This window comes from Nilaparvata lugens, chromosome 6 (assembly GCF_014356525.2).
Source record: "Nilaparvata lugens isolate BPH chromosome 6, ASM1435652v1, whole genome shotgun sequence".
Lineage (NCBI taxonomy): Eukaryota > Metazoa > Arthropoda > Insecta > Hemiptera > Delphacidae > Nilaparvata > Nilaparvata lugens.
This window is the reverse complement of record NC_052509.1, coordinates 14,775,386-14,799,260: the sequence shown is the minus strand read 5'-3', so window position 1 is coordinate 14,799,260 and position 23,875 is coordinate 14,775,386. Positions and strand designations below refer to the sequence as shown.

Here is a 23,875-nt window from a genome sequence, read left to right as displayed (position 1 = left end):
GTACTGTAAGCCTACTGAGATGCGTTGTGTACAGAGCTAGAAGGCAAGTCAAGGCTGCATGTTAGCTTGAGCTGGCTTGAGAAAAAAGAGGAATATAGTAAACTCACAAAGTGTAACAAGTAGGCTTATGTTATACCTAATAACATCTTTGTTAATTAAGTGCATATTTTACTTTTGAAGGCTGGCCTACATGAAAAAAAAAAACTGTTATTGTCAAACCCATTGTTAGGAATGCCTCATGTAAAATTTTTTTGGTCCCTTGATGTACCGTACATTATACGGTATTGGGGCTACTACCGTACACTGTATTGAGCAAACTAGCATACACTGATGATAAAACCGAGTTCACTGTAGATTATAGGAGTGATCCGTGGTCTAGTGGATAGATTTTTTCATTTTCAATATAGATTATAGATATACAAGTACGAGTGGATTTATCATCATCATCATCATCATCATCATCATCATCATCATCATCATCATCATGAGTACAGCATCAGTCTCCTCTGCTGGTGGGTACCTATGTCTCATCTGCCCCAATGGTTGCCAGCCAGCCCATCGCAGTCTACCAATTTTGATCATTTTAACCACATCAGGTTCACGATATACTTGGTAGAGCTCCTCTATTAGATTAGACTCTTATCTAAAGTAAATTGGTGTATGCCTACTTATATAAATGAATTATGATGTTATCATATAAAGTGGAACCAAAAAGACGAACAGGTCGAGAAAATGTACGGTAATCTAATGAAATAGAAGACAATTATAAGCCTATAGCCCGGATGTTGAATTGAGTTGGGATCAGAGTTGTATTTATGAAAAAACAAGTAAAGCTGCGTTTAAACCAAAGTTATTAACAAAATGTTTAAAACTTAATCCTTATAGATTCTATTAGATTGAACATAATTTATCATAGCCTACTACACAAAATGAGCATATGTGTTTGTCAAGTTCCGTTCAATCTAATAGAATCTATAAGGATTGAGCTATTAACAGTTTTTAAATAACTTTGGTGTAAACTCAGCTTTACGATTTCAGAAGATTTTTCTGTTTGGATTTATTTGATTATTCCTCCAATTCTCCTTTACCGTACCTTTAGAATACCCTAAAAATATAAGAGAAGTATTTTTTAAGGATAAATGAACAAATTGTCCTTTGTCTAAAGGCATGCATGTAGACAAAATATCGTACTAATATTTAGTATGCGTACTAATATTCTACTAATTGATATGTTATTTGTACTAGTACAATACTAATATCGTAATAATTTGAAGACTAATAATTAATGGGTCTCAAGATCATCCAACCAATTACCAAATCACAAAGCCCTTGTAGTGGACAAAACATATCCGTGTTACAGCATCTCTGAATGTGATTGGTCAGTGGGATATTTTATTAGCTGTTACTAATGATGAACCTTCAATCCGTTGTTATGTTTCCAAAGTCAGTAAGGCATTAGGCTAGTGGGCGTTTATTCATTCCATCCCATTTTCTCTAAACTTTTTCGGCGGTTAGCTGCGATGTCAGTTAGATATATTAGATGTCAGGCAGTTTTTGAAGGTTCAGTTTCTATAATAGGCCAACTCAGTGATAAATATAGGGATGGGAATAATATTTTCTATCTATATATATATATATATATATAAGCAAAATGGCACTCACTCACTCGCAGAACTAAAAATCCACCGGACCAAAAACGTTCAAATTTAGTAGGTATGTTCAGTTGGCCCTTTAGATGCGCACTAAGAACGGATTTGCAAGAAAATTCCAAAGATACGCCCAAAATCTGCGTTTTCCAGCGTTTTACTCAGCTTTATCGAGAACAAATGAACAGAAAATGTTCAAATTTTGTACAGAAGCTCACCTAGGGTGTAATAATGTTGTGTTAGAAGGAATTTGCAATAACGTCAAAGATACGCCCAAAATTAGCGGTTTTTTGCTTTTTCTCAGATTTATCGAGAACAAATGAACAGAAATTGTTCAAATTCAGTACAGCAGATCAGCTAGGGTGTTGTAGGCCTAATGTTGTGTTAGAAGGAATTTGAAATAACGCCAAAGATATGCCCAAAATCTGCGTTTTTTGCGCTTTCTCAGCTTTATTGGGAACAAAAGAACAGAAAATGTTAAAATTTACTACAGAAGCTCAGCTGGGGTGTAATAATGTTGTGTTAGAAGGAATGTGAAATAACGCCAAAGATACACCCAAAATTAGCGGTTTTTTGCGTTTTCTCAATTATTTCATCAAGTAATAGAAAGAAAATTTTCAAATTTGGTACAGATCGAGGCTTAGCTATAGGGTCTAAAAATTTTCTGATGAGGTGACTTTAATATTTCATCAAAGATACGCCCAAAATCAGCGTTTTTTCAACGTTTTTCTCAGCTTTTCTGCGTTTTCTCAGTACTTTGACTTTCTGATGGAATGAAGCATGCTCAAATGAAAAATGCAGGCGAGCGAAGCGAGCCCGCTGATCTCATTTTTGGACGATCCAGTAGGGGGTCCAGGGGGCGGAGCCCCCTGACTAGACGGATATGGCGAGCGAAGCGAGCCTGACGGCTAGTAGAATTATAAATATCATGCTCAATGCATGTCTATTTAATTTATTTGAATATTATAACAGTGCGATAGTATCTCTCTAGCTGTAAGCTATTTGAGGGATACATAAAAATAATCCATTACATACAAATAAAACAATCAATAACAATAGTTCTGTTTTCTTAATCGACCTGATTACTTCTCATCATTTTTTGTAACTGATTGTTCTGTTTTGTCCATTGCACCATAACTTAACTTAGATATAAAATAGAAAAATACTTTGCTCTGTAAGCGACAATTAACAAGATATCACTTTGGGATATTACCTCATGTTATTCACTCGTCTGACACAAATATTTATTAAATTAATATTAAAAAATTAAAATTAATTAAATCATTTAATACAATATGATATTACATTAAATATCGTGCCCAAAACTATAGAGTCTTGTTTTTGTGGAAAAGTTTCGAATTTGACTCACAGCACTATCATATAAAACAATAAACTTTATATTAGGCCCACTCAGTCGATCTACTCAGGCCCACTTGAGAATTCAAATAAATATAAAATTATTCATGAATACATTCACGGAAATATTATTTGTAATAAATAAGCCACATAATCTTAATATAATATTATCATTGAAATATAATCCATACCATAGAGAACACTTGAACCAATAGGTTCTCTATTCTCAATCTATGGTTTTACTTTGAAAAAAGTCTCACATTAATTACGGTTAACAATAGTGGTAAACGAGGCCTTCAAATCGACCTAGAGCTAACTAAATTGTCAGTTAGAAAGTTCAAAACCATAAAACATTCTTCAAGGTGATCTAAGATGGTAACTAGTGGGCAATTATCAACCATATGAACAACAAAGCTATAAAAGAACAATTATTATTGCTAATTCAGATGAGGCATCATCCAATATGTAAGACAAAGTAAGAGAAACAAAATTCTGTTTGTGCTCTCCTTCTATTCTGTCATGGTCGCATCGCATGCTTTAGGGAAGTTGTTGAGAGTATCAGGAATCATTTCAGCTTCCTGTGAAAAGCTGGGCGAAATCATGCATCATTTAAATGCCAGTTTTCACATGCCAGATGACATTCACTCTTCATTACAGATACAATATTTAGTTTGGTAGCTGCAGTCAAAGACGTTTCGTTGAAAGTTGGAAGCAAAAATATGCTAGAGCAATAAGCCATTAGAGGATTAAGAAAATAAGAAGAGTAACATTGATTTTAAAGTTACTGTGAAATTTTATGAATGATGACTATGAATAGTAAAAAACTGGTATGAATGAATTTCTTTGACAGAGAAGTGATACACACTTATGTTTAAAAATAATTAAAAATTAAAATACTAAAAAATACTGTTATTTTTAAAAATACTTGACCTATTCCTCTGACTCTATCCTGTCAAATACGAGTATCAACAATACACAAGTATAATAACGAGTCTATTTTCCGACCGACTCTTGGTATATTTTTGCTAATCTCATTGATTCTCGGTTATTGATCTCCCAATTTTTCCTCTAACTGATGAATTTGGTAGGCCTACTGTACTTGTACTTGGAGATACAGTTACTTTACAGAATTTTATGGCCAGATTCATTAAATCGAAGAAATTTTCTTCAATAACTTGAGAAAATTGACATCCCACGTTTTTATTTACAAGTCTCTCTATCCATTTGATAAACTTAGAAATGGATGGAGAGATTGAGCATTAATTAATCGATTATCAAACCTATTATTATGTATTGGGATATAGGCCTCGTGAAATATATATTGCATAATGAGAATTCAAGACGATGGATCTATTATCTATTTATTATCTATTTATTTACAAAGGCAACCCTCCACAAGTATTTCAAGCCCAGATGATGATGAAGGGATGAATGATAATACAGTACCTACAAATGTATAATTTATTATTGTTAATAAATTTCAATATTGTTTATCATTTTCCAACTCAATATTCTATTTCTTCAAAAATGTCATTCTTAATTTCAACTACTGTATTTTTCCCACAGAAGCTGAGAATGTATTTGGAATAGGAACTTGACTTCAAAAGCGAACCGGGAAATGGAGCTGAAAGAAATGGATGGATCCGAAGCAGTGAGCATAAAAAATGCTTACAAAAAATTTGGCCGACATGTTGTTCTCAAAAATCTCGACATGACTGTAATGGAAGGTACAATGTGAGTATTTATTACCATAGAAAATTTTCATTTCAATTATCATACATTAAATAATTTCTTGTTCAATGATATTTTTAAAGTTGATATTTGGGTCAATTATTAATATCATTTCATTCCACTGTGCAGGTTTTATAAAACCAGCAGGTACTTTAAAAGAAAATAACTTCATTACCACACAAAAACAGATTAAGAACTTCAGTAAATTCTACTTCTTCAATCTTATTCAATCTATTTATACGTCTTCAACGATTGCTATTACGAAATACTAATCTGGGATTGATAATGCCATATCTTCTTTTGAATTATGACAATTGATTTGTCTATTATTATTGATTCTTGATTATTATTATGATTATTATTTAATATAGCTTTGTCTTTTTTTTATTCTATTCAGTTATGGACTGTTGGGGCCGAGTGGTTGTGGAAAAACCACCCTTTTACGTTGCATGGTAGGTCGCTGCCAATTGGACTCTGGAAACATCTACATGAAAGCCAAATGGAGGAGGAAAATTGGGTTTATGCCTCAGGTCTGTCAATTTTTAGAGATGATTAAGGAAGTTCACCAACTTTCAAACTAAGAGTGAATTATAGCTATAAGGTTTTTATATACCTCACAAAAATTTGCTTTGTCATAGTTAGTGATTCATATGCTATTTTTCAAATGTTATTTACAAATGAGAAGATGGTTTCGAATTGTAGACCCAATCATCATAATGCTACTCCTCATTTTTTTATTATTTGACTTCTATACATCGTACACACTTTGATATAGGTAGACTAAGTAGCCTCTGTGTTTTATAAGTCATACATTTGTCTTAAATTTTGAAAAACCAATAATATTGTCTCTTAATTTTATTTGATATTTATGACTTTCAATATTAGACCTACTGTTGTTAAAAAGTACTGTAATAAAAGTTACTGGTGTATAAGATGACCATGCAACTATGAGGGAGCACAATCGAAAATGAGGAAAGAGATTTTGTTTTTTATTTCAAGAATAAACAATAAAAATTTGATCAATCAACAATAATTTCCACCGTATGCTATAAAACATAGTCCACAGTGATTACAAAAATGATTGGAAAGTAATAAAATTTGCAATTGAGTGAAAGTCTCATATAATAAGTATGTACTTATTCCTTCCTTAAAATTCATGATTCTCAATCATCAATAAAGATCATTCAATTAAAGAAAACTAGACTTTATTTACATTTCAATTGTAGGTCTACTGAAATTGGAAATGACAATAAATTCTTTTTCATTTTCAGGAATTAGCTCTGTACCAAGACATGACCATAGCGGAAGCTTTCAACTATTTTGGACGACTATTTGGTATGGGATGGAGGGAAATCGAAAATAGAGGACTAGAAATGCTCAAGCTACTGGATCTTCCGCCTGGTGGAAGATTAGTTGGTAGTCTGAGGTAAGTTAAAAAGTACAAAAATGATCACAAATGAGTATTTTGGTTGTAGTAAGTGATCATGAGTTAGAATAATAGGGAGTACTATTTCATGAAAAATAGAACCTTTGAATTTGACTCACAAAAAGGTAGAGGAAGCTATTCCAAAATACAAACAATAAATAGGTACGGAATAATAAGAGCCCTTTCATAAAAATATCTTCTGATCGTTCTCTCCAATTCTCAATAATTATGTTAAAAGTCTAATTATTCAACACCGTTAATGAGAGTGTAAGAGTGACAGTTATATATTTCAGAATTTTTCAGCATAATGTTTGAATGTTAAATTTATGATCACTAGTAGGTATTAGTGGGTAGTAGTAGTAGGTAAGATTTCCATCTTCTTCCTGTTTCTTTACTATTCTAAAGATATTCGGACACTGAAAAATCATTGTGTAGACAATAATATAAATATAGTATCCTAGTTCAATTATACCTACCCTAGTAGGTCTGAATGTACATTACATTGTATTTTAGAAAATCATTCGAATACTCTCATTGATAATATTAATATTTCAATAATTGAATGTATTAAAAATTTTATTCAACATTTATGAAATTATTCCTTTAACTCCTATTCAAAATGCAAAAATTTAATAGGCCTAGGTGTTTTTCTTCCAGAACTTCTACACTTTCTTTCAAGTAATATTGTATTGTAGCTATTCACAGATTAATTATTGTACATGTATTCAAGGAAATTTTCCCAAAATGTTTTGTTATAATCTATAGAAAAAGGTATACGTATGAATGACTGTAGAAAATCTCTTCTGAAACCTATAAAATCATAATTTTTTGAAAATTTATTTTATATGTTGTGTTTTATTTTCAGTGGAGGCCAGCAGAGAAGGGTTTCATTTGCGGTGGCATTATTGCACAATCCAGAACTGTTGCTATTGGATGAGCCAACTGTTGGTGTTGATCCTATTTTAGCCAGCAGGTTGGTCTTCAATTTCTCATTTTGCCTATTTTTTCTAATTATTCCAATAAATGGGTAGCTCAATACAGTAAAACTTTGATATCATATTAGAGAAAATCATTAATCTGAAAAATTCAAATACCAAAATTTTTTATAATAGTTTAAAAAATATTATTTTCTGGGGTTTGAAATGATTTATGAATCCTGATTAATCTATTGACTAGTGAGAAGCATGATGAGGAAAATATTCTTGATATAAAGGTATCTCTCTGACATAGTCCTTTGAAAAATTTGAATCAGCGAAAGTTGGCTAATATTTGAAAGTTGAATATTTATAACGGATATAGTAAAAAGATTATACATCAAGATACATTAACATTTTAAATTAAATTGACGAATGCAATTTATTTATGTAAATCAAACGTTGATTCCTGTATTCAAGATTCTGGAATAATTGAAATCGCTTCATTTCCATTAATTTTATTGACTCCTCAATCAATTTTCTCATTGTTTTCGTTTTCCAGTATATGGGACAGCCTTATAAAAATGGCGCATGTACATCATAAGACAATAATCATAACTACGCATTATATCGAGGAGGCGAGGCAAGCCAATACGGTGAGTTGATTATATATGCAAATATTCATTTCAAAATGTTATATTTTTCAAGTTCTCTGTGATTCATGAAGTGTAATATTAGTTTAAATTCAGTGCTTCACCCTTTTAGTGCTTCCCAAAATTCCTAGTTTCTTCATTTTGGACATATATTTCACTCAAATTCTTAGCAGTAATATATAAGCCATCTTTTGAAACTTCTAATATTCTAAAAATTTGGGAAGTAGAGCAGTTTCAAACTAGACCTGTTGCTCTCTCCCAGTCATATTATGTATTATGATTTGAGATTTCATTAATGAAAAAAATGTACTATTCGAAGTCCACTTTGAGTCAAAGTATGCTGAATTTTGCAGTCAGGCTGTTTCTTCCCAATCAACTCAGCGTTCACTTGTGTAATAGTTATTCTACCCTATTTTCGTACATATTCCTGCTGCTCAATCATTCTCAATTGTAGTGACTTGCAGATAGGTCCAATGAGGAGAGGAGTTCTGTTGGCAGACAGTGTGATGTTATGCTAGCAAATATTTTTTCCTCCACCTACTGTCTAAAGTACTTACTTTACTCCCTGTAACATAATACTAAAGTGTCACTTTTTCGCTCTCGGTAGTAAAAAACAGAAAAACTCCCTAGGGAGGAAAAGTGACTCCATTTAAATAACATGGGAAGCATCTCTATTCTAAAAACTTACATTCTAATAGGTGAGAAGGTCTAAGCTCAGATGATGAAGCATATAGAGTAGTCAGTCATTGAGCCAACTAAATTCAATGCCTCAACCAGATTTGATCAACATATGAAATATATGTTTGTATGCTAAAATTATTACAAACTTCATATCACTGTACTAAAAAAATGTATACATTTTTTTTATATTCCCTGCTATTTAAAATACCAGCCAACGAATATTCCTTATTAACTAATCAAATTTGAAACGGGAACTTCATCATACCTGTAGTTGTGGCGGCCACTGTTGTTACAACTTTTGCCGACAGATAGCGCTGTCGGCGGAGAACTGAGATAACAAGCCAGCTGTTCCTGTTTACTTTTTAGATTATGTTGTTACACATTGTTTGGTCACGTACGTTTTTAAAAATTATTTTATTTGCAGTTTTTATAAAAATGTAGATGGAGGAAAAATGCTGTATATATCACAAGTGAAAAATGTTTTTTCTTCCTCAGGAAAATTGTTGCCCTTGGCTTCTCCTCGGGCTTCAAACTTTTTCCTCGGGGAGAAAAAACAGCACTTTTCACTCTAGATATACAAATAACTATTACATATTTATTCATTTATTGAATAGAGCAAACAATATAATACAAATAGAATTTTTGTTCTCTAATCATTATCGACTGTTGTGGTTTGCAGATAGGTCTGATGAGGAGAGGAGTTCTGTTGGCTGAGGAACCACCGGCTCACCTCATGCACAGAATGAACTGCTCATCGCTGGAGCAGGCATTCCTGCAGCTCTGTCAGCAGCAAGCAACCGATGTTAATGCCGAAGATGGCAGCTCTCTGGTAAGGCCTGGCTTCTGAAAAACGTCAATTGATTTATCTATTTATTTTTTTATTAATTCATTCAATCATTTAACATAACACAACTATTGAAATTATCATGCCATAAACTTCAAGAGACATGATCAGGGAACAATATGAGAACTGAAAAAATTCAAGAGACATGTTTAGGGACCAATATAAGGTGCCGAAGATGACAGCTCTTTGGTAAGGCCTGGCTACTGAAAAACGTCAATTTATTTATCTCTTTATTTTTTTATTTATTTATTCAATCATTTAACATAACACAACTATTGAAATTATCATGCCATAAACTGATAAACTTCAAGAGACATGATCAGGGAACAATATGAGAAGCGTATTGAAAACATTATCATAATGGTGTGATTTCATGGTGTCTTTTCCAATTAAGTAATTAAATAGGTATTTAAAACTCTAAATTTATTTGCCAGAGAATTACAAAAGTTACTAAGACTTACAGCATGTCTGAAAACAGTGTTAATATATTAAGTACAATTTGTAAGTTTTTTCATTTATTGCAAATCGATTTTGAGATTGTATTTTCACCATTCTCTGTAATAAGTTGTTTTGCCAGTTTTTTGTATTTTTTTAACGTTTATTACATTTTATCAGCAGAATTTTCGCGGTTTTGAGGAAAGAGGAGTACATAGAGACAATATTATTTGAAACTCTTCTGTCCTATTTTCAGTCATTTTTCTTGTGAAGTATGAAGTTTTTACTTGAAGGTGATCCATTTGGTATAGCCCACTCTTCAGAGTGTAGGGTTTATGTTAAAAATTTCCTACCAGTTTTTTTATTACAACTAGGAATAGAGAAGTCATTTTATATAGAATATAGTCTCAGTTAACATTATGCTGATACTGCTGGTAGCAAATATTATAGAAATATTTAGAGTGTATCTAATCTACTAATTCTTGGAGTACCTATCAATTGTTTATTTTATTTGATGCTATTGCATTTTGCATTGTGAAAAATATAAACTGCTTTTAAAACTCATATGTCAAAAAATGTATTTTTCCATAAAATAAGAATACAATATAAAATTACTTCTTAAATTATACTACTACCGTACTACTTAAATTACTACTAAAACTACCAACTTATAAAATTACTCCAAGTTGTATTTCAATTTCAATCATCATAACTTGAAGAACTCTTATGATGTATTTATTCTAGTAGAAGTTTATTCTATTGACCTCATTAGAATTCATAGGTTTATACTCTCTTAAGATCTCTATAGATCTCCTAATTTTCAATTCAGTATTCTCTATTGTAAATTTAATTTTTTTTGAAATTTCAAATGCATAGATTATTTTATATATCATAAACACTACTATTAATAAAATAACTATTGTAAATTTCAAAAAAGTTTTTTGTAATTCGAATAAACAAACTATTTTGTATATATCATATCATTAGGATTTTAATAATAATAATAAAATTCTATATTTTTTTATTGAGATGTCTGAATTCTTTGATCTAATATTATTGTGAGAATCGCAAAGCTTTATTTTTCCAAACCAGTATCACAGATCCTGGTTGTTATAGGCCGATAGCATTATTGTCAGTATTTTCAAAAATTATTGAACGAGTGGTTTATATTCAATTGATGGAGTACTTAGAAATAAATAATTTATTGGACACAGAACAACATGGCTTTCGTTCAAAAAAATCAACAATTACAGCAGGAGTGGATTTCATAAATACAATAATTAATAGTATAGATAAAGGAGAGAAAGTTGTTGGCACATTTCTGGACATGACTCGTGCATTTGACAGTGTACTTCACGTTGTTCTGTTACATTCGCTAGAGGATTTAGGAGTACATGGAAAGGAGCTTACTTGGTTCTCATCTTATTTAATTGGTAGACAGCAATTTGTAGAAATAGAGCATACTCAAGAGAACAGTAACCATATATGTAAGAGAAGCTATCGCTCTGACCTGAAAAGTTTAAAGTATGGAGTACCCCAAGGGTCAATTTTGGGTCCGCTATTATTCCTGTGCTATATCAGGGGTATGCCCAATGTGGTTCAACCGCAAGCCTCTGTATGCCTATATGCGGATGATGCCAATATAATCTTTACTGGAAAATCGACGGAAGATGTGGAGCTCTCATCTGCTATAGGCCTGTCCTCGATTAATGAATATTTGAATAGCCGGAATCTATTATTGAACTCAAGTAAATCTATAGTTGTCCCTTTTATGACTAGGCAAAGTAGGAATGAATTATGCCCAAGCATAGCAGTGAATAACGAGCTTCTAGAGTCAGAAGAGAGAACAAAATTTCTAGGCTTGTTAATAGATAGCAATCTTTCATTGGATAATCATGTTTGCCAAGTTATAAAAAAAATATCCCCAGGTCTGTATGCTTTGCGTAGAATGTCTAATTTATGTAGTATACAGACACTGAAATCAATATACCACTCCGTAATACATGCGCATCTAGCTTACGGTCTATGTATTTATGGCAGTACTAGTAAGAATAATCTTGATAAAATCCTCAAACAGCAGAAAACAGCTATAAGAATCATGCTCAACCTCGATAGAATTGACTCAGTAAAAGTAGCGTTCTCACAACTTGGAATCTTGACAGTTTATGGCCAATACATTTTTGATGTTATTATCTTCTTCAAGAACATTGCTGGTACAAACTTAAGGAATAATACACACAATTATAATACGCGTTTCGGTCGAATTACAGAAAGACACAGATTACATATCTTTGAGAAAAAAACAATTTACAGAGGAGAGAAATATTTTCTGAAGCTACCAACTAGTTTAAGAGTATTAGAAGATTCTCAAATATTTAGAAAGAACTTGAAGGAATATCTGGTGAACTTATCGTTGTATTCGTTATATGAGTTTGACGCTAATTTTTAAATAAATTATAAATTTCTTTGTAGTCTAGAGATAGCCTAGCCCTAGAGTTGTAAAATCTTTGACACTATTCATATGTACATGTACATTATTTAATGAATAAAAGACTATGATTGATTGATTGATTGATTGATTATAAAATGTTCCATTAATTTATAACTATGATTTTTAATTATTTCAGAAATCGTATCCAAGCAGCAGCCAACGTTCACCTGTTCCAATAAAGACGCGGAGCGGTTGGAGCGGTCAGCGGTTCCTAGCGCAACTAGTCAAAAATCTCATATGGAACTTGAGGAACTATCAGTGAGTGAGTTGATTTATTTACAATGATCCATCACTTCACCTCATGAAGGCATCCATGAAAATACTTGGAGCAGCTAGCAAGAAACCTGACAAAAACATTGAACATTTTTATAATCCTCTCATTATTATTATTACCTATTCATTTCAAAAAAGGCATTGAATGCTTTTCTACTCCTACTACGTCTACAGTCTTTAGTCTTTACCACCAAATTCGAATTCACCTCCCTATTGATTCAGCTCTCTCCACATAGTTAAGAAAGAAATAGAGAAAGAAAGAAAGAAAAAAAAGAAAGAAAGAAAGAAAGAAAGGGAGAAAAAAGAAAGAAAGAAAGGGTGAAAGAAAGAAAGGGGGAAAGAAAGAAAGGGGGAAAGAAAGAAAGAAAGAAAGAAAGAAAATAAATATTTTTCTACAGATGGAATTAAATTAGAGATTGCATTTGTCCAAATGATATCTCTAATTTATAATTCCATCTGTAGAATGGTTGGCCGCTATAATGGCTAACTATTATATGGCTTCGTACAATATGAGCGCTGCTATCCAGAGATTATCAGTTTGGTGTAAGGGTAATTATTTCTGACTGGCAATTAGGAGGTAGCGGGTTCGATTCCCGGGCTGGCAAATAATTTTTGGATAGTAGCTCTTATCGAATTTCCATCTAGCTGTTAAGCCTGTTGTGAATATTTGCAGTAGCAGAAGTCTTCGGGGTGATTTACAGCATTTAATTAGGATTTTCGTTAAATAATAATTATAATTATTTTCCGATAGATATACATCTTTTGTAATTGCAGAATGCTCACATTTATCTTAATGCTGCCGATCGCCATGGCTTTCCTGGTGAACGAGACGATTGGAAATGAGAGGTTCCACTCGGCCATTGGAATCGCGTCGCTGGAACTGAAAAACGGTTTTGCCGACTGCAACACGATGGACCTGCATTTCAACTGCTCATTCACAAATCGACCTCTGTCATGTCTCTACATGGATCTGCTCAGAGATAAGTCCTTTGTGATGGTGAGTTGGTTAAGCATTGATAGATAATCAAATTTTGATTCAATATGTTCAATAATAGAACTTGAATTCAATTTCTAAATTCAATTCCTTCTTGAATTTAATGTGATGTTTAAAAGCTCGTTGAAGAAATGGCTCTTCAGCATAGGCTGGATTGGAGCTGAGAGGCTAATTCACTCACCTTACACCTAGCAAGAGTAAATGCATTAGGGAATAACTTTATACATTAATATTTCGAAATGCTAAATTCATTTATACACTCATACCTCACGTTCAAGTATTTAGAGTTCCAAAACATAATAGAGGCTTATTAAACAATAAATTACCTCCGGTTTTTGGGTCCTCTTGCTCTCCCACTCTAGATATCAAGCTACACCCAACACTATATTATGTTGTCACTTATAATTCACCTACTGTTATCTGAATCTTATTAGTTGTGTAATTTTAATCACACATATTGTAATTTATAGTAAATATAATACCATATAACTACTTATTGAATAATACTGCTTGCAGGAACTGTCCCCCAATCTCAGACGCATAGTCTTACTGGGGGAATTCCACTCAATCAATATGTTCTTTCTACTGTTTTTGTAAAAATGTGATTCTTATTTTGTTGAATATCAAATATAAATATGTAAGCTACATGTATTGTATGCCAAGTGGAAATAAACGAATTGGATTGAATTGAATTGAATTTTGAATATTGTGTATGAAATCATTATTTAACCTACATATTGCAGCTTAGCCTACGGTATGTCTACAATATTATCAATGATAAAGGTTTATTTGATTTATTCAACAAAAGACAAAAACAAATAATCATAAAAATGAATGGGGAATGGGAAACAGGCATATAACAGAGAAATGAAATAAATAATAATGAAATAATGATTTTATTTATCAAAAAAATTCATAATAAAATATTTTTTTTAATAATACAATACACAAAATAATAACAATTGAAAATTAATATTAATGAATCCTTCTGATCAAATTACACATATACAAAGCTTCAAAGATTGACCGCATATGGGAGTATCTACAAAATAAATAAATAAAAAATATTCATTTTGATAACAGTTCATAACCAATAAAAAAATAATAAAAATAACAATAATATTCATTAATTATAAACGATTTTTACACTATTTTTAAAAATTTAGCATATTGGAAACCATCAATCTGTTCTCATTAGATAAGATCATTGCTGTTCAACTTTTCGATTTCTCTATGGGCAAAAATAATTTATATCTTATAGGCGAAAATACATTATATTTTTCAACTTGTTGATTAGTAGAAGAGATTATTCTCTTCAATGTTTGCTTCCTTATTTAAGAGTACTTCTACTACAAACAAATTAAAAATAAAAATACTATTTCAACATTTATTCTTTATAACTAAAATATTGAAAGAGTAGTTTGATTTCCAATTTTTATGTTACACTCTTGTTTGCTAAGATCGATTTCTCGGAAATTTTCTACTGATGGGCTTACTGTTGCATTATGTTCCTATATTTTTCTATTCTATTACTCTCTGTAATTAGTTATTTTTCATGTTAATGCTATTACCTTGTGTCTTCATTATTATTCAGTTTTCTATCTAGCTTTGTATCTGATACTTATATTATGAAATATAGCTTTTCTATTATTTTAATAATGGTAGTATCAATATTTGTTGGCAACTCTTTGTATAGGGCATGTTGGCCTTCGAGACAAATGAAAATTTTATTCACTTCAATATATGATTCTTTCTTTTGCACTTTATTGAAATTAATCCTAAAAGAAATGCGTTTTATAGGAGTGAACGTTTGGCAAAATTGTTTTATCTATTTTTACTCCAACTTCCATTCATGTTTTAACATAATTTATAAGAAATAACAATAATGATTTATTTTTTCAGAAAGAATTTTCAAATATTGAAGAAGCAAGACAAGCGGCTACCAAAGGGAAAATAATAGCCTACTTGTCTTTTGCGGAGAATTACACTGAATCAGTGTTTCAGAGGATAGAGGATGGCTCAGGAACAACTGAAGATGTTGTGGATAGCAGCACAATGTACGCATGGGTTGACATGTCAAGTATGTAAGCGATGTAGTTTTTGCGGTGAACCAATTATTGAGTTTAAATTGATGGGTAAATAATTTGCCATTTATTAGTACAACTAAATTGGTGCAATTGAGTTTGGGTATAGCCTAATACTCTCACTTGGAATATTCTAGTCATGAGAAAAAAACAAGAAATGAAGTACCACAGTTAAATATTGAAAAAACTGTATAGTTTGTATTATTTTCCAGTGTTAATGCTCCATACTGTACGTGGAAAGGATATCATTTGTAAAGAATAGGGTAATTATTGTAGATTTGAAATAGTTTATTATCTTTATTCAGACCTATTTTATAGAATGAATCCAAACAAGCTTGCCAAATATTCAGGATTCTTCATCTCTATGTTGTCTATACTGGTTCTCTTTTGTGAACGTTAATTATTTTCATGTATGATTCATGATCAATCAATGATTTTATGCCTTCAAATTTGATTTTTGTTCTTGTTAAAATTGTTTCACAGATCTATGGCTTAGTACAATACTGAGGCGAGACTTGATCTACAGCATTTTACAACTGCTTCAAGATTTGTTTGCCAACTGCCAAGCACCTGTGAAGCTTGCTACAATTCCAGTAAAGGTAATATTCTTGCCTCATTTTCTACATTATTGTTCAAATAATTAAAATTTATTTTTTCTTGATGAGGGTCAATATTATTCACCTAGATCAAATTATATTCAAGACTATAATAGCTGTGTTGTGTGTGATATTTCCACTAGAAATAATAATTATTGTATTTGTTATTAATATTGAGAACTTTATTCTTATAGTTTGAGACTCCAGTTTTCGGAGCTAAGGACCCATCTTTTCTTCACTTCTCAATACCTGGACTGATGACCACGTAAGTTTCTCATAATTATTTATTTCAAACTTGTAAAGTGTTCAAATTTATTCTTAAATTCTTAAGCCTTTGCAATGTTTCATGAGATTCACGTCTCATTGACATACAGAATAGAAATTACAATTTTTATTTCCCATTTCTTTACTTGGTTCTCTCAATTTGGAAATGTTAATTACTAAATATTTAACAAAATTTGCTTCCACTGTCACTAAACGTTTAAAGTTTTACAGCTCAAATAGCTCATCATATTAATATAGTTTAGCCTATGCTCTAATAAATGAAAGAATAAATAAATAATTGCATTGAATTTTACAAGTTTGTTCTCTAAATTCCATTGAAATAATTATGACCATCTAATTTTAATTATTCTAGGCTAATTAAAATAATATTCACCTGCTAAATTTGAATGTTATGCTTTTCATCCACTCATTTGTCCTAACTTGGATAATTCTGAACAGAACAGAACTTCTTTCAATTTTGAAATTAAAATATTACACATAGCGGTATAATACTCATATTTATTCTCTAAAGAATTATCTTATGTATCACTGGATATTCGTATAGAAATCATCTACCATATTTCTGTCATAGCTATTCAGACTCAAGATTTATTTCATTCTGTTTCAGATTCTGCTTCTACTTGCCTGTGATGTTCACGACTGGAGCTCTTATATCTGAGAAATCCATTGGAAGACTGGAAAGAAGTCTTATTGCTGGTAAATATCCTATAGGATTAATAAAGCAATATAAAATCTTATAACACCCTTTGTTTAAAAAAAACTTTTAAATAGTTTAACAACTAGTTTCGGTGATATCACACCATCGTCAGGTTATAAGATAAAATAAAATTCAATAAAAGTTTACTAATTGATACAAAGTGAACATAATGCTTAATTTCATATGATTAATTTATTTCTGGTTAAAGTTATTAAATTTATATTTTTAAAAATTTTAAATTTTATTTTTTGACTTTTAATTTTATCAAAAATAGGATTATTCAAGTCAAATTTTATATTGTTTTATTAACTTAAAAAGTAGCCCATGCCAATGAAGTGTTTTTATCCTATAGGATATATCAGGACCTCCTAAATTCCTGTATTTAGGAGGTCCTGGATATATTCTAAATTTCATTTTCCTACAAGCTATTTATTCAGACATTCATACATTTCAGCTCAGATAACATGTTGGTTTGTTGGTTTGATATTCATCTACTTTTTTAATTCGTATAAGTAACTTGTTACTTATAAAAGCATAAAAAGTAATATATATTTTTGTAGGGATCTTGGAAGTAGGGGTATAAAAAATCTTTGGTTTATGGTTTCTGACCAAACTTGTACTCCAGTAGGTTACTGAATAGATGAGCAATACCACATTGAAGCAACAAAATTCTAGCATTTTCTACATTGATAAAATTGAATTTTAGTTTGATTATGGTTCAATCATAATTATTCATGTAGGCTATGCTTCACTTGATGAATGTAAAGATTTCTGAATTTTCATAAAATTCACAAGAAATAAGTGGCATGAACACTTGATAATATAAGCAAAATAAGATCATATAACATAACATAAGAAGCCTGAGCATGAACGTAAAGAAAGCATATACACCTACCTGTATGCAAATTCTACCTATGAATTCAGGGCTACTTTCTTGTATTTATGAAATAGAATTATAGTACCTACCCTTTAAAATTAAATTATTTTATTAATTTTTAAGGGTACTATAATTCTATTTTATGAATATTCTACCTAATTTACACTAGATATATATAAGTTTGAAATTTCTTTTCCATTCAACCTTATTCTATGTTTTCCATTCCACCTTATTCTATTCACTGAGACACTAAACTATATTGTGATTTGATCTTATCCAGTACTTTAGAAATATTATTATTATATTAATTTGTAGGATATCGTTATTATTCGTATATTTTAAATTCAATTTTCAATCATAATTTAACAGGGCTGAACTTGGTGGAGGTGGTAGCGGCTCATGCTGTTATCCAGTTCATGATCTTGGGCATTCAAACAGCTCTCATGATGATTGTCACCTATGTCGTCTACCTCAATCCTCTGAGTGGAAGTGTCACACTTCTCATCATTCTCCTACTTATGGTTGAAAATCTTGGCATGTGCTATGGTAAGTACATTTTTATAAGTTACAGATTAAAGATATTATCAGAAAATAGCTTTCGAAAAAAACTCCTATCAATCTATCCAATATATTACTTCAATTTAGTGAGTCTATGTAATTTTTCCAATGAACTGGATATTTTGAGTTCAATCTGAATAGAAGCTTAGGCTTTATTTGATTAAATTTTGCTCCAACAATATTGTGTAAAGTACCCATTCGATAATCTTTAAAAGGATACAGTTCAATCATTCGAGCCTGCTTCAGCTTTACAATCCTTATCCAAATCTTATGTGGTTGGATAGGGCACAATATTTTAATTATTGACAATGAATACTATTATAATTTCTTGAGAAAATGATCAAATGAGACGTACTTTAGGCATACTCGAATTGAGTGTTTGAAGATGTTTGATAGAGGTCTTGAAAATAGGAATTTTGTAATTTCTACACTTTATTATTCAGTTGAAACCAGAATGTCATAAACTCTTCTTATACTAATACTGTGGTAGAAGAACCCAACAAACTCTATCAATACTTCAGCATACCCATTTGATACTGAATGACTAGTGGAAATTAATAAAAATAGAGAATTATTTGTGAATGGATGAATATTCTATTATGGTTCTGATTTTTGTGTTGAAAAAATTATCTATACATTAATTTTGTTTTATTCCAGCTTTCTTCTTGTCAGTCCTTTGTGATTCGGAGAGTATAGCTTCTTTCGCATCTACAGGAACAAATCGTTGTTCTTTTCACAGTTTGTGGTATGTTCATCTTAACTAATTATTCTTTTCATACTCGTTTCGGGTAAAACCTATCTGGATGGGGGCATGGGACGGTCAAGCTAGAACAATACAACTGCAAGACCCTTTGGCAGGTAGATTTAGCACATTCCCAACCCTTGTGCAATGAAGCGTATGGCCCCATCCCGTTATGTCTAGTGACGTTATTCCACACTTGGAATTTTACTCGGGGATTTCCATTTCCGTGGTCTGCACAGTTTCATCGAGGTTGTAATTTCCAACTATTAGACAGTCTCTACTCTGTAGCTGTTGGTGCAACATGGAATTCCTGCAAAGCTTATCAAGATGCGACAACGATCTAAACCGTGAAGGCATATACCAGTTTTTATTAATGTACAATCTAATCGCGAATCAAAGGATATGCCCGTCGTGTGGTAAAAACCAAACCCTGCAATCAAATGGTGAACTTGTAATGGTGAACAAATGGAAGAACTTTTCATCGACTTTGTCAATGCTATTAACCATTTCCATCGTATATAGTAGTGTGAAGTGTATAGAAACGTATAGTAGGGTTTATAGTATTGTATATAGTGTAGCATAGGTAGAATCATAGTGTTTATCAAATTGATTGTAGAGTAGTATAGGTAGAATTGTAGAGGGTTTATAATATTGTATATAGTGTAGTATAATATAATTATCGAATAAAAAAAACTTCAGGACAAGTCTCTTTGGGCCGCTGCTTCCATGGATTGATTGGGCAGTTTTAATATTATATGTCAAACAATTCATGTTTTTTGTGGCCCAGACTAATAGAACTTCAGCATCACTGCATAGCGGCCCAGCACAAGTGCGTTTACAATTTATTATAATTATGTGAATGTTATTATGAATGTGTGAGTTTTTTATGTTTATATAAATTATTATGGTTAACCATAAACGTGAAGAAAATACTCCATTGATGATGAACTTATAAGTTTATACATTCCTATTTAAAACTAATTTCTTAGTGCTACTTGATATTTTTCAATTAATACATATAATATGTTGAGTTGCAAGTTGCGGACCAGAGTGTTGAATTTTGGAGTAGGCTTTGAAAATATATTTTATGCTGCTAAACCTATCTGGATGGGGGCAATTAGAGATCTATTGTTGAATATTGGTTGAGCATTGACATGGGTTGACAGTTATTGTTTCCCATTCAACCAGCGTTGAAGGAGGGGTATTGTTCTCTCTTGACCGTTCCATGCCCCCATCCAGATAGGTTTTACCCCTCGTTTCTAAATTTCCCATCTCAATAGTTAATCTCTATTGCTTCTTTCCTTTTCTATTCTTTCGAAAATGCTTTCCATATTTTTCTGACATATCCTGCATCGATATTTCCAGGCAAGCTATATGAAAAATGAATAGGCTATAATAACAATACGATTTTATACTTAATTTATTAACGTATCAGTCAGTACCTCTATCATCATAACAATGAATTCAACCTGAATTCAAAATTTTGAAGCACTGGTCAATAATATTCATGTAGGTAGAATCTGTGATTCCTATGCATGCTTTGTAGTTGAAAATTTAATGCCGCATAATTATATATTTGTTGGGAAAGCTAAAAAAGTATGGAAAATGTAAATATGGAGAGTCATTTACTAACTCTTCTAAATAATATGGTTCATGAGTTTTAAAATCGCTTCTCTGTGGTTCGAGACCCACTTAAAACTGTAGGTCCATTCATCTCTCATTATCATCCGCCTCATTACTCTCGCACAAGCCAAGAGCTCATGTGGGCATCACCCTCAGAAAAAATATGCTTTATACTTTCCACTTTTCAATTACTACTTATAGTCCAATCATTATTGTTAAAAAATGAGTTTTCATAAACAGTAGTAGTGTTTCGTCGATCCAACTTTTACATTCTCTGTTAATTTTCAATATTATTTTGAATAATTAATGTGTATCAAATGGAGATATTAAATAATATTGTCTTAGTTCTATATAGTTTTCAACTGGTTTATTCCATACCCTAGTTGGATTTTGGTAATGATACGGTAAGCAATATTGTGGATAAATCCTATATATTGCAATAATTGATTTTGTTCAACGCATTTAAAGCATTGACTATATATAGCCTACCGTATTAATCCTATTTTTGAATTTGTCATGAATTTCGTGAACAAAAGGTATCGATTATCCACCTCATTCCCTATTGTTCAGGTAATGAATACTCAAAAGAGGGTATAGAAGGAAAAGTTTGGAAGACAATTTTTGACCTCGCAGTTTTGTTTAGGGTAGTAAGGAGGTAGGCTAAACATATCAAAAGTCCCCATCGCTACCCCTTGCGCTAAGGGGGCGGGGATGGTTGAAAGGTACCATTTTTTGGTTTCTCGCAGATAACTCGAAAACTATGTATCTTACGGACATAATTGTTCCATATAAAATTGAAGCTTACATAATTGTCTACAATATTCATTCACAACTTTTTCTATATATTTTCTAGTTTTCGAGATACCCGCTCTTGAAGGTGTGACATTTTTGAAAAAGCCACGTTTGCCTCCAATTTTTTTTTTGCTCTTATAACTTTTCAAAAATCGATGGGAAAAATCCATGCTGATAATAAGCTTTTAGAGCATGGAATTCTCTTAAATTTGATGTATGATTTTACACTTTTACGCATTTCCCTTTGAATCACCCCCACCCATTTAGCACAAGGGGTAGGGATGGGGACTTTTGATATGTTTACCTCCTTACTACCCTAAACAAAACTGCGAGGTCAAGAATTGTCTTCCAAACTTTTCCTTCTATAACCTTTCCTTGACTGGACTACTATTCATTTTAATTTTTGATAACAACTCTCTGTTTCATATTGTTCACTGTTGAAATATATACTATAAACTATAACTCAATGGAACTGCGATGCTTTATATAAATTTAACTGAATATACTAGTTTAGTTTTTTCCGCAATTTTTGCAACTTGGAGTCGCTTCTCGCATCCCCTCCACTATCGCTCCTTATCTCTCCAGTCATCCTCTCGCAAACCTCTGCATTCCATCTCTTTTCATTTATTTAATGATCTAATATTATCCTTTTTGGGAATATATTCCTGCTCACTGCATTACATGTTGGAGTAACTTCATTCGTTATTATTCATTGTTATCTTGTAACAATTTTAATTGTGAATTGTGAATTGTGAATTATAAATTTACAGTGATCAATTTGTGAATGTTCCAGGAATAGTGTGGCCAGTACAAGGGATGCACCCAGTTCTGCAGTACTTTGCGTGGGCTCTGCCCGTGCAACCGGCTGTGGAGAGTTATCGCGCCATCTCGGTGCAATCTCGATTCATCGACCACCCTCTCGTCTACAAGGGCTACCTCTCCGTCTTCATCTGGACCACAATCATTGTCATATCGTCATTCATCATCGCACACATCAAAAAAGTTGGAGAGTAGGAGTATACATTCTAGATCTGTACATTTTTCAAGAAGAACAGTATACAAGACCTAAGAATACTATATTATTCTACAGTTTATTCTTCATTGCTTGAATAATCAATAGAAATCAATGAAATTGGAAAATGGATACTAAACCTGTAAAACATTTCTGTAGAACCCGAATTACCATTATTTTTATATAATTGATTGATACGAAAATCATTGATTCATAGCTTCTTGGCCTGTCCAAAAAGTTCTGTATCTATAGGACTTGAAGATAGTTCAATATAATTTTTGGTAATGTGTTTATTATTGCACAAAGAAAGTAGGAGTATAAATTCTAGACCTGTAAATTTTCGAAAAATTACAGTAATTTATACAAGACCCAAGAATCAGTTTCGACAGTTTATCCTTCATTGCTTGAATAATAAATAGCAATCAATAAAGTTGGAAGATGCTTATACTAAACCTGTGCAAACATGACAGTAGAGCACGGAATACCATTATTTTTACGGTATAAGACTTAGTGATTATATTTTCCAAATCAAGGATATTGGAATATAAGTTGGTTATTAATATGTTGCATCAAAATAAGTTGAGCTACAAAAACTTTGTTCAGTTTAGAATCAGACTAAATAGATGAGAACACACTGAATAAAATGACTAAGATTATTGTTTCCTTTGAAAACAAATTATTATCAACCACCAAATATGGTGAATACCAGCCTTAAGGCTGGCCACACACCGATTAGTCAAGACAAGACTAGTCACGTTTAGTCAAAATACTTCACATTGCTGCTTATGACGCAACTGAAACTGATTAGTCATTGCAATTAGACATAACTCCATAAGCAACCATGTGAAGTATTGTGACTAAACGTGACTAGCTTGTCTTGACTAATCGGTGAGTGACCAGCCTAAGGCTAGGCGCACACCCGGTTAGTCAAGACAAGACTAGTCATGTTTAGACACGCTTAGTCAAAATACTTCACATTTGCTTATGAATACATGTGCAATTGCAATGACTAATCAGTGTGAGTTTCGTCACAAGAAACTATGAGAAGTATTGTGACTAAAAGTGTCTGATCATGTCTTGTCTTGTCTTGACTAACTGGTGTGCGCCTAGCCTAAATATCAATCACCATACACGAAGAATGATAAATGATTCAAGTTTTCAGTTA

General features: G+C 31.8%; 1 protein-coding gene across 1 annotated transcript; it reads left to right on the top strand.

The window, feature by feature from the left end:
• Nucleotides 1–4,553: 4,553 nt before the first annotated feature.
• Nucleotides 4,554–22,731, top strand: LOC111052681 (ABC transporter G family member 23). Its single transcript, XM_039430199.1, is given in 16 exon segments — nt 4,554–4,736; nt 5,131–5,263; nt 6,005–6,159; nt 7,025–7,132; nt 7,636–7,729; nt 9,087–9,236; nt 12,314–12,435; nt 13,225–13,447; nt 15,347–15,524; nt 16,012–16,127; nt 16,319–16,389; nt 17,017–17,105; nt 18,353–18,529; nt 19,199–19,260; nt 19,262–19,286; nt 22,492–22,731. Coding segments are annotated over 16 exon segments (2,040 nt in total). The 5' UTR covers nt 4,554–4,620; the 3' UTR covers nt 22,713–22,731.
• Nucleotides 22,732–23,875: the final 1,144 nt, after the last annotated feature.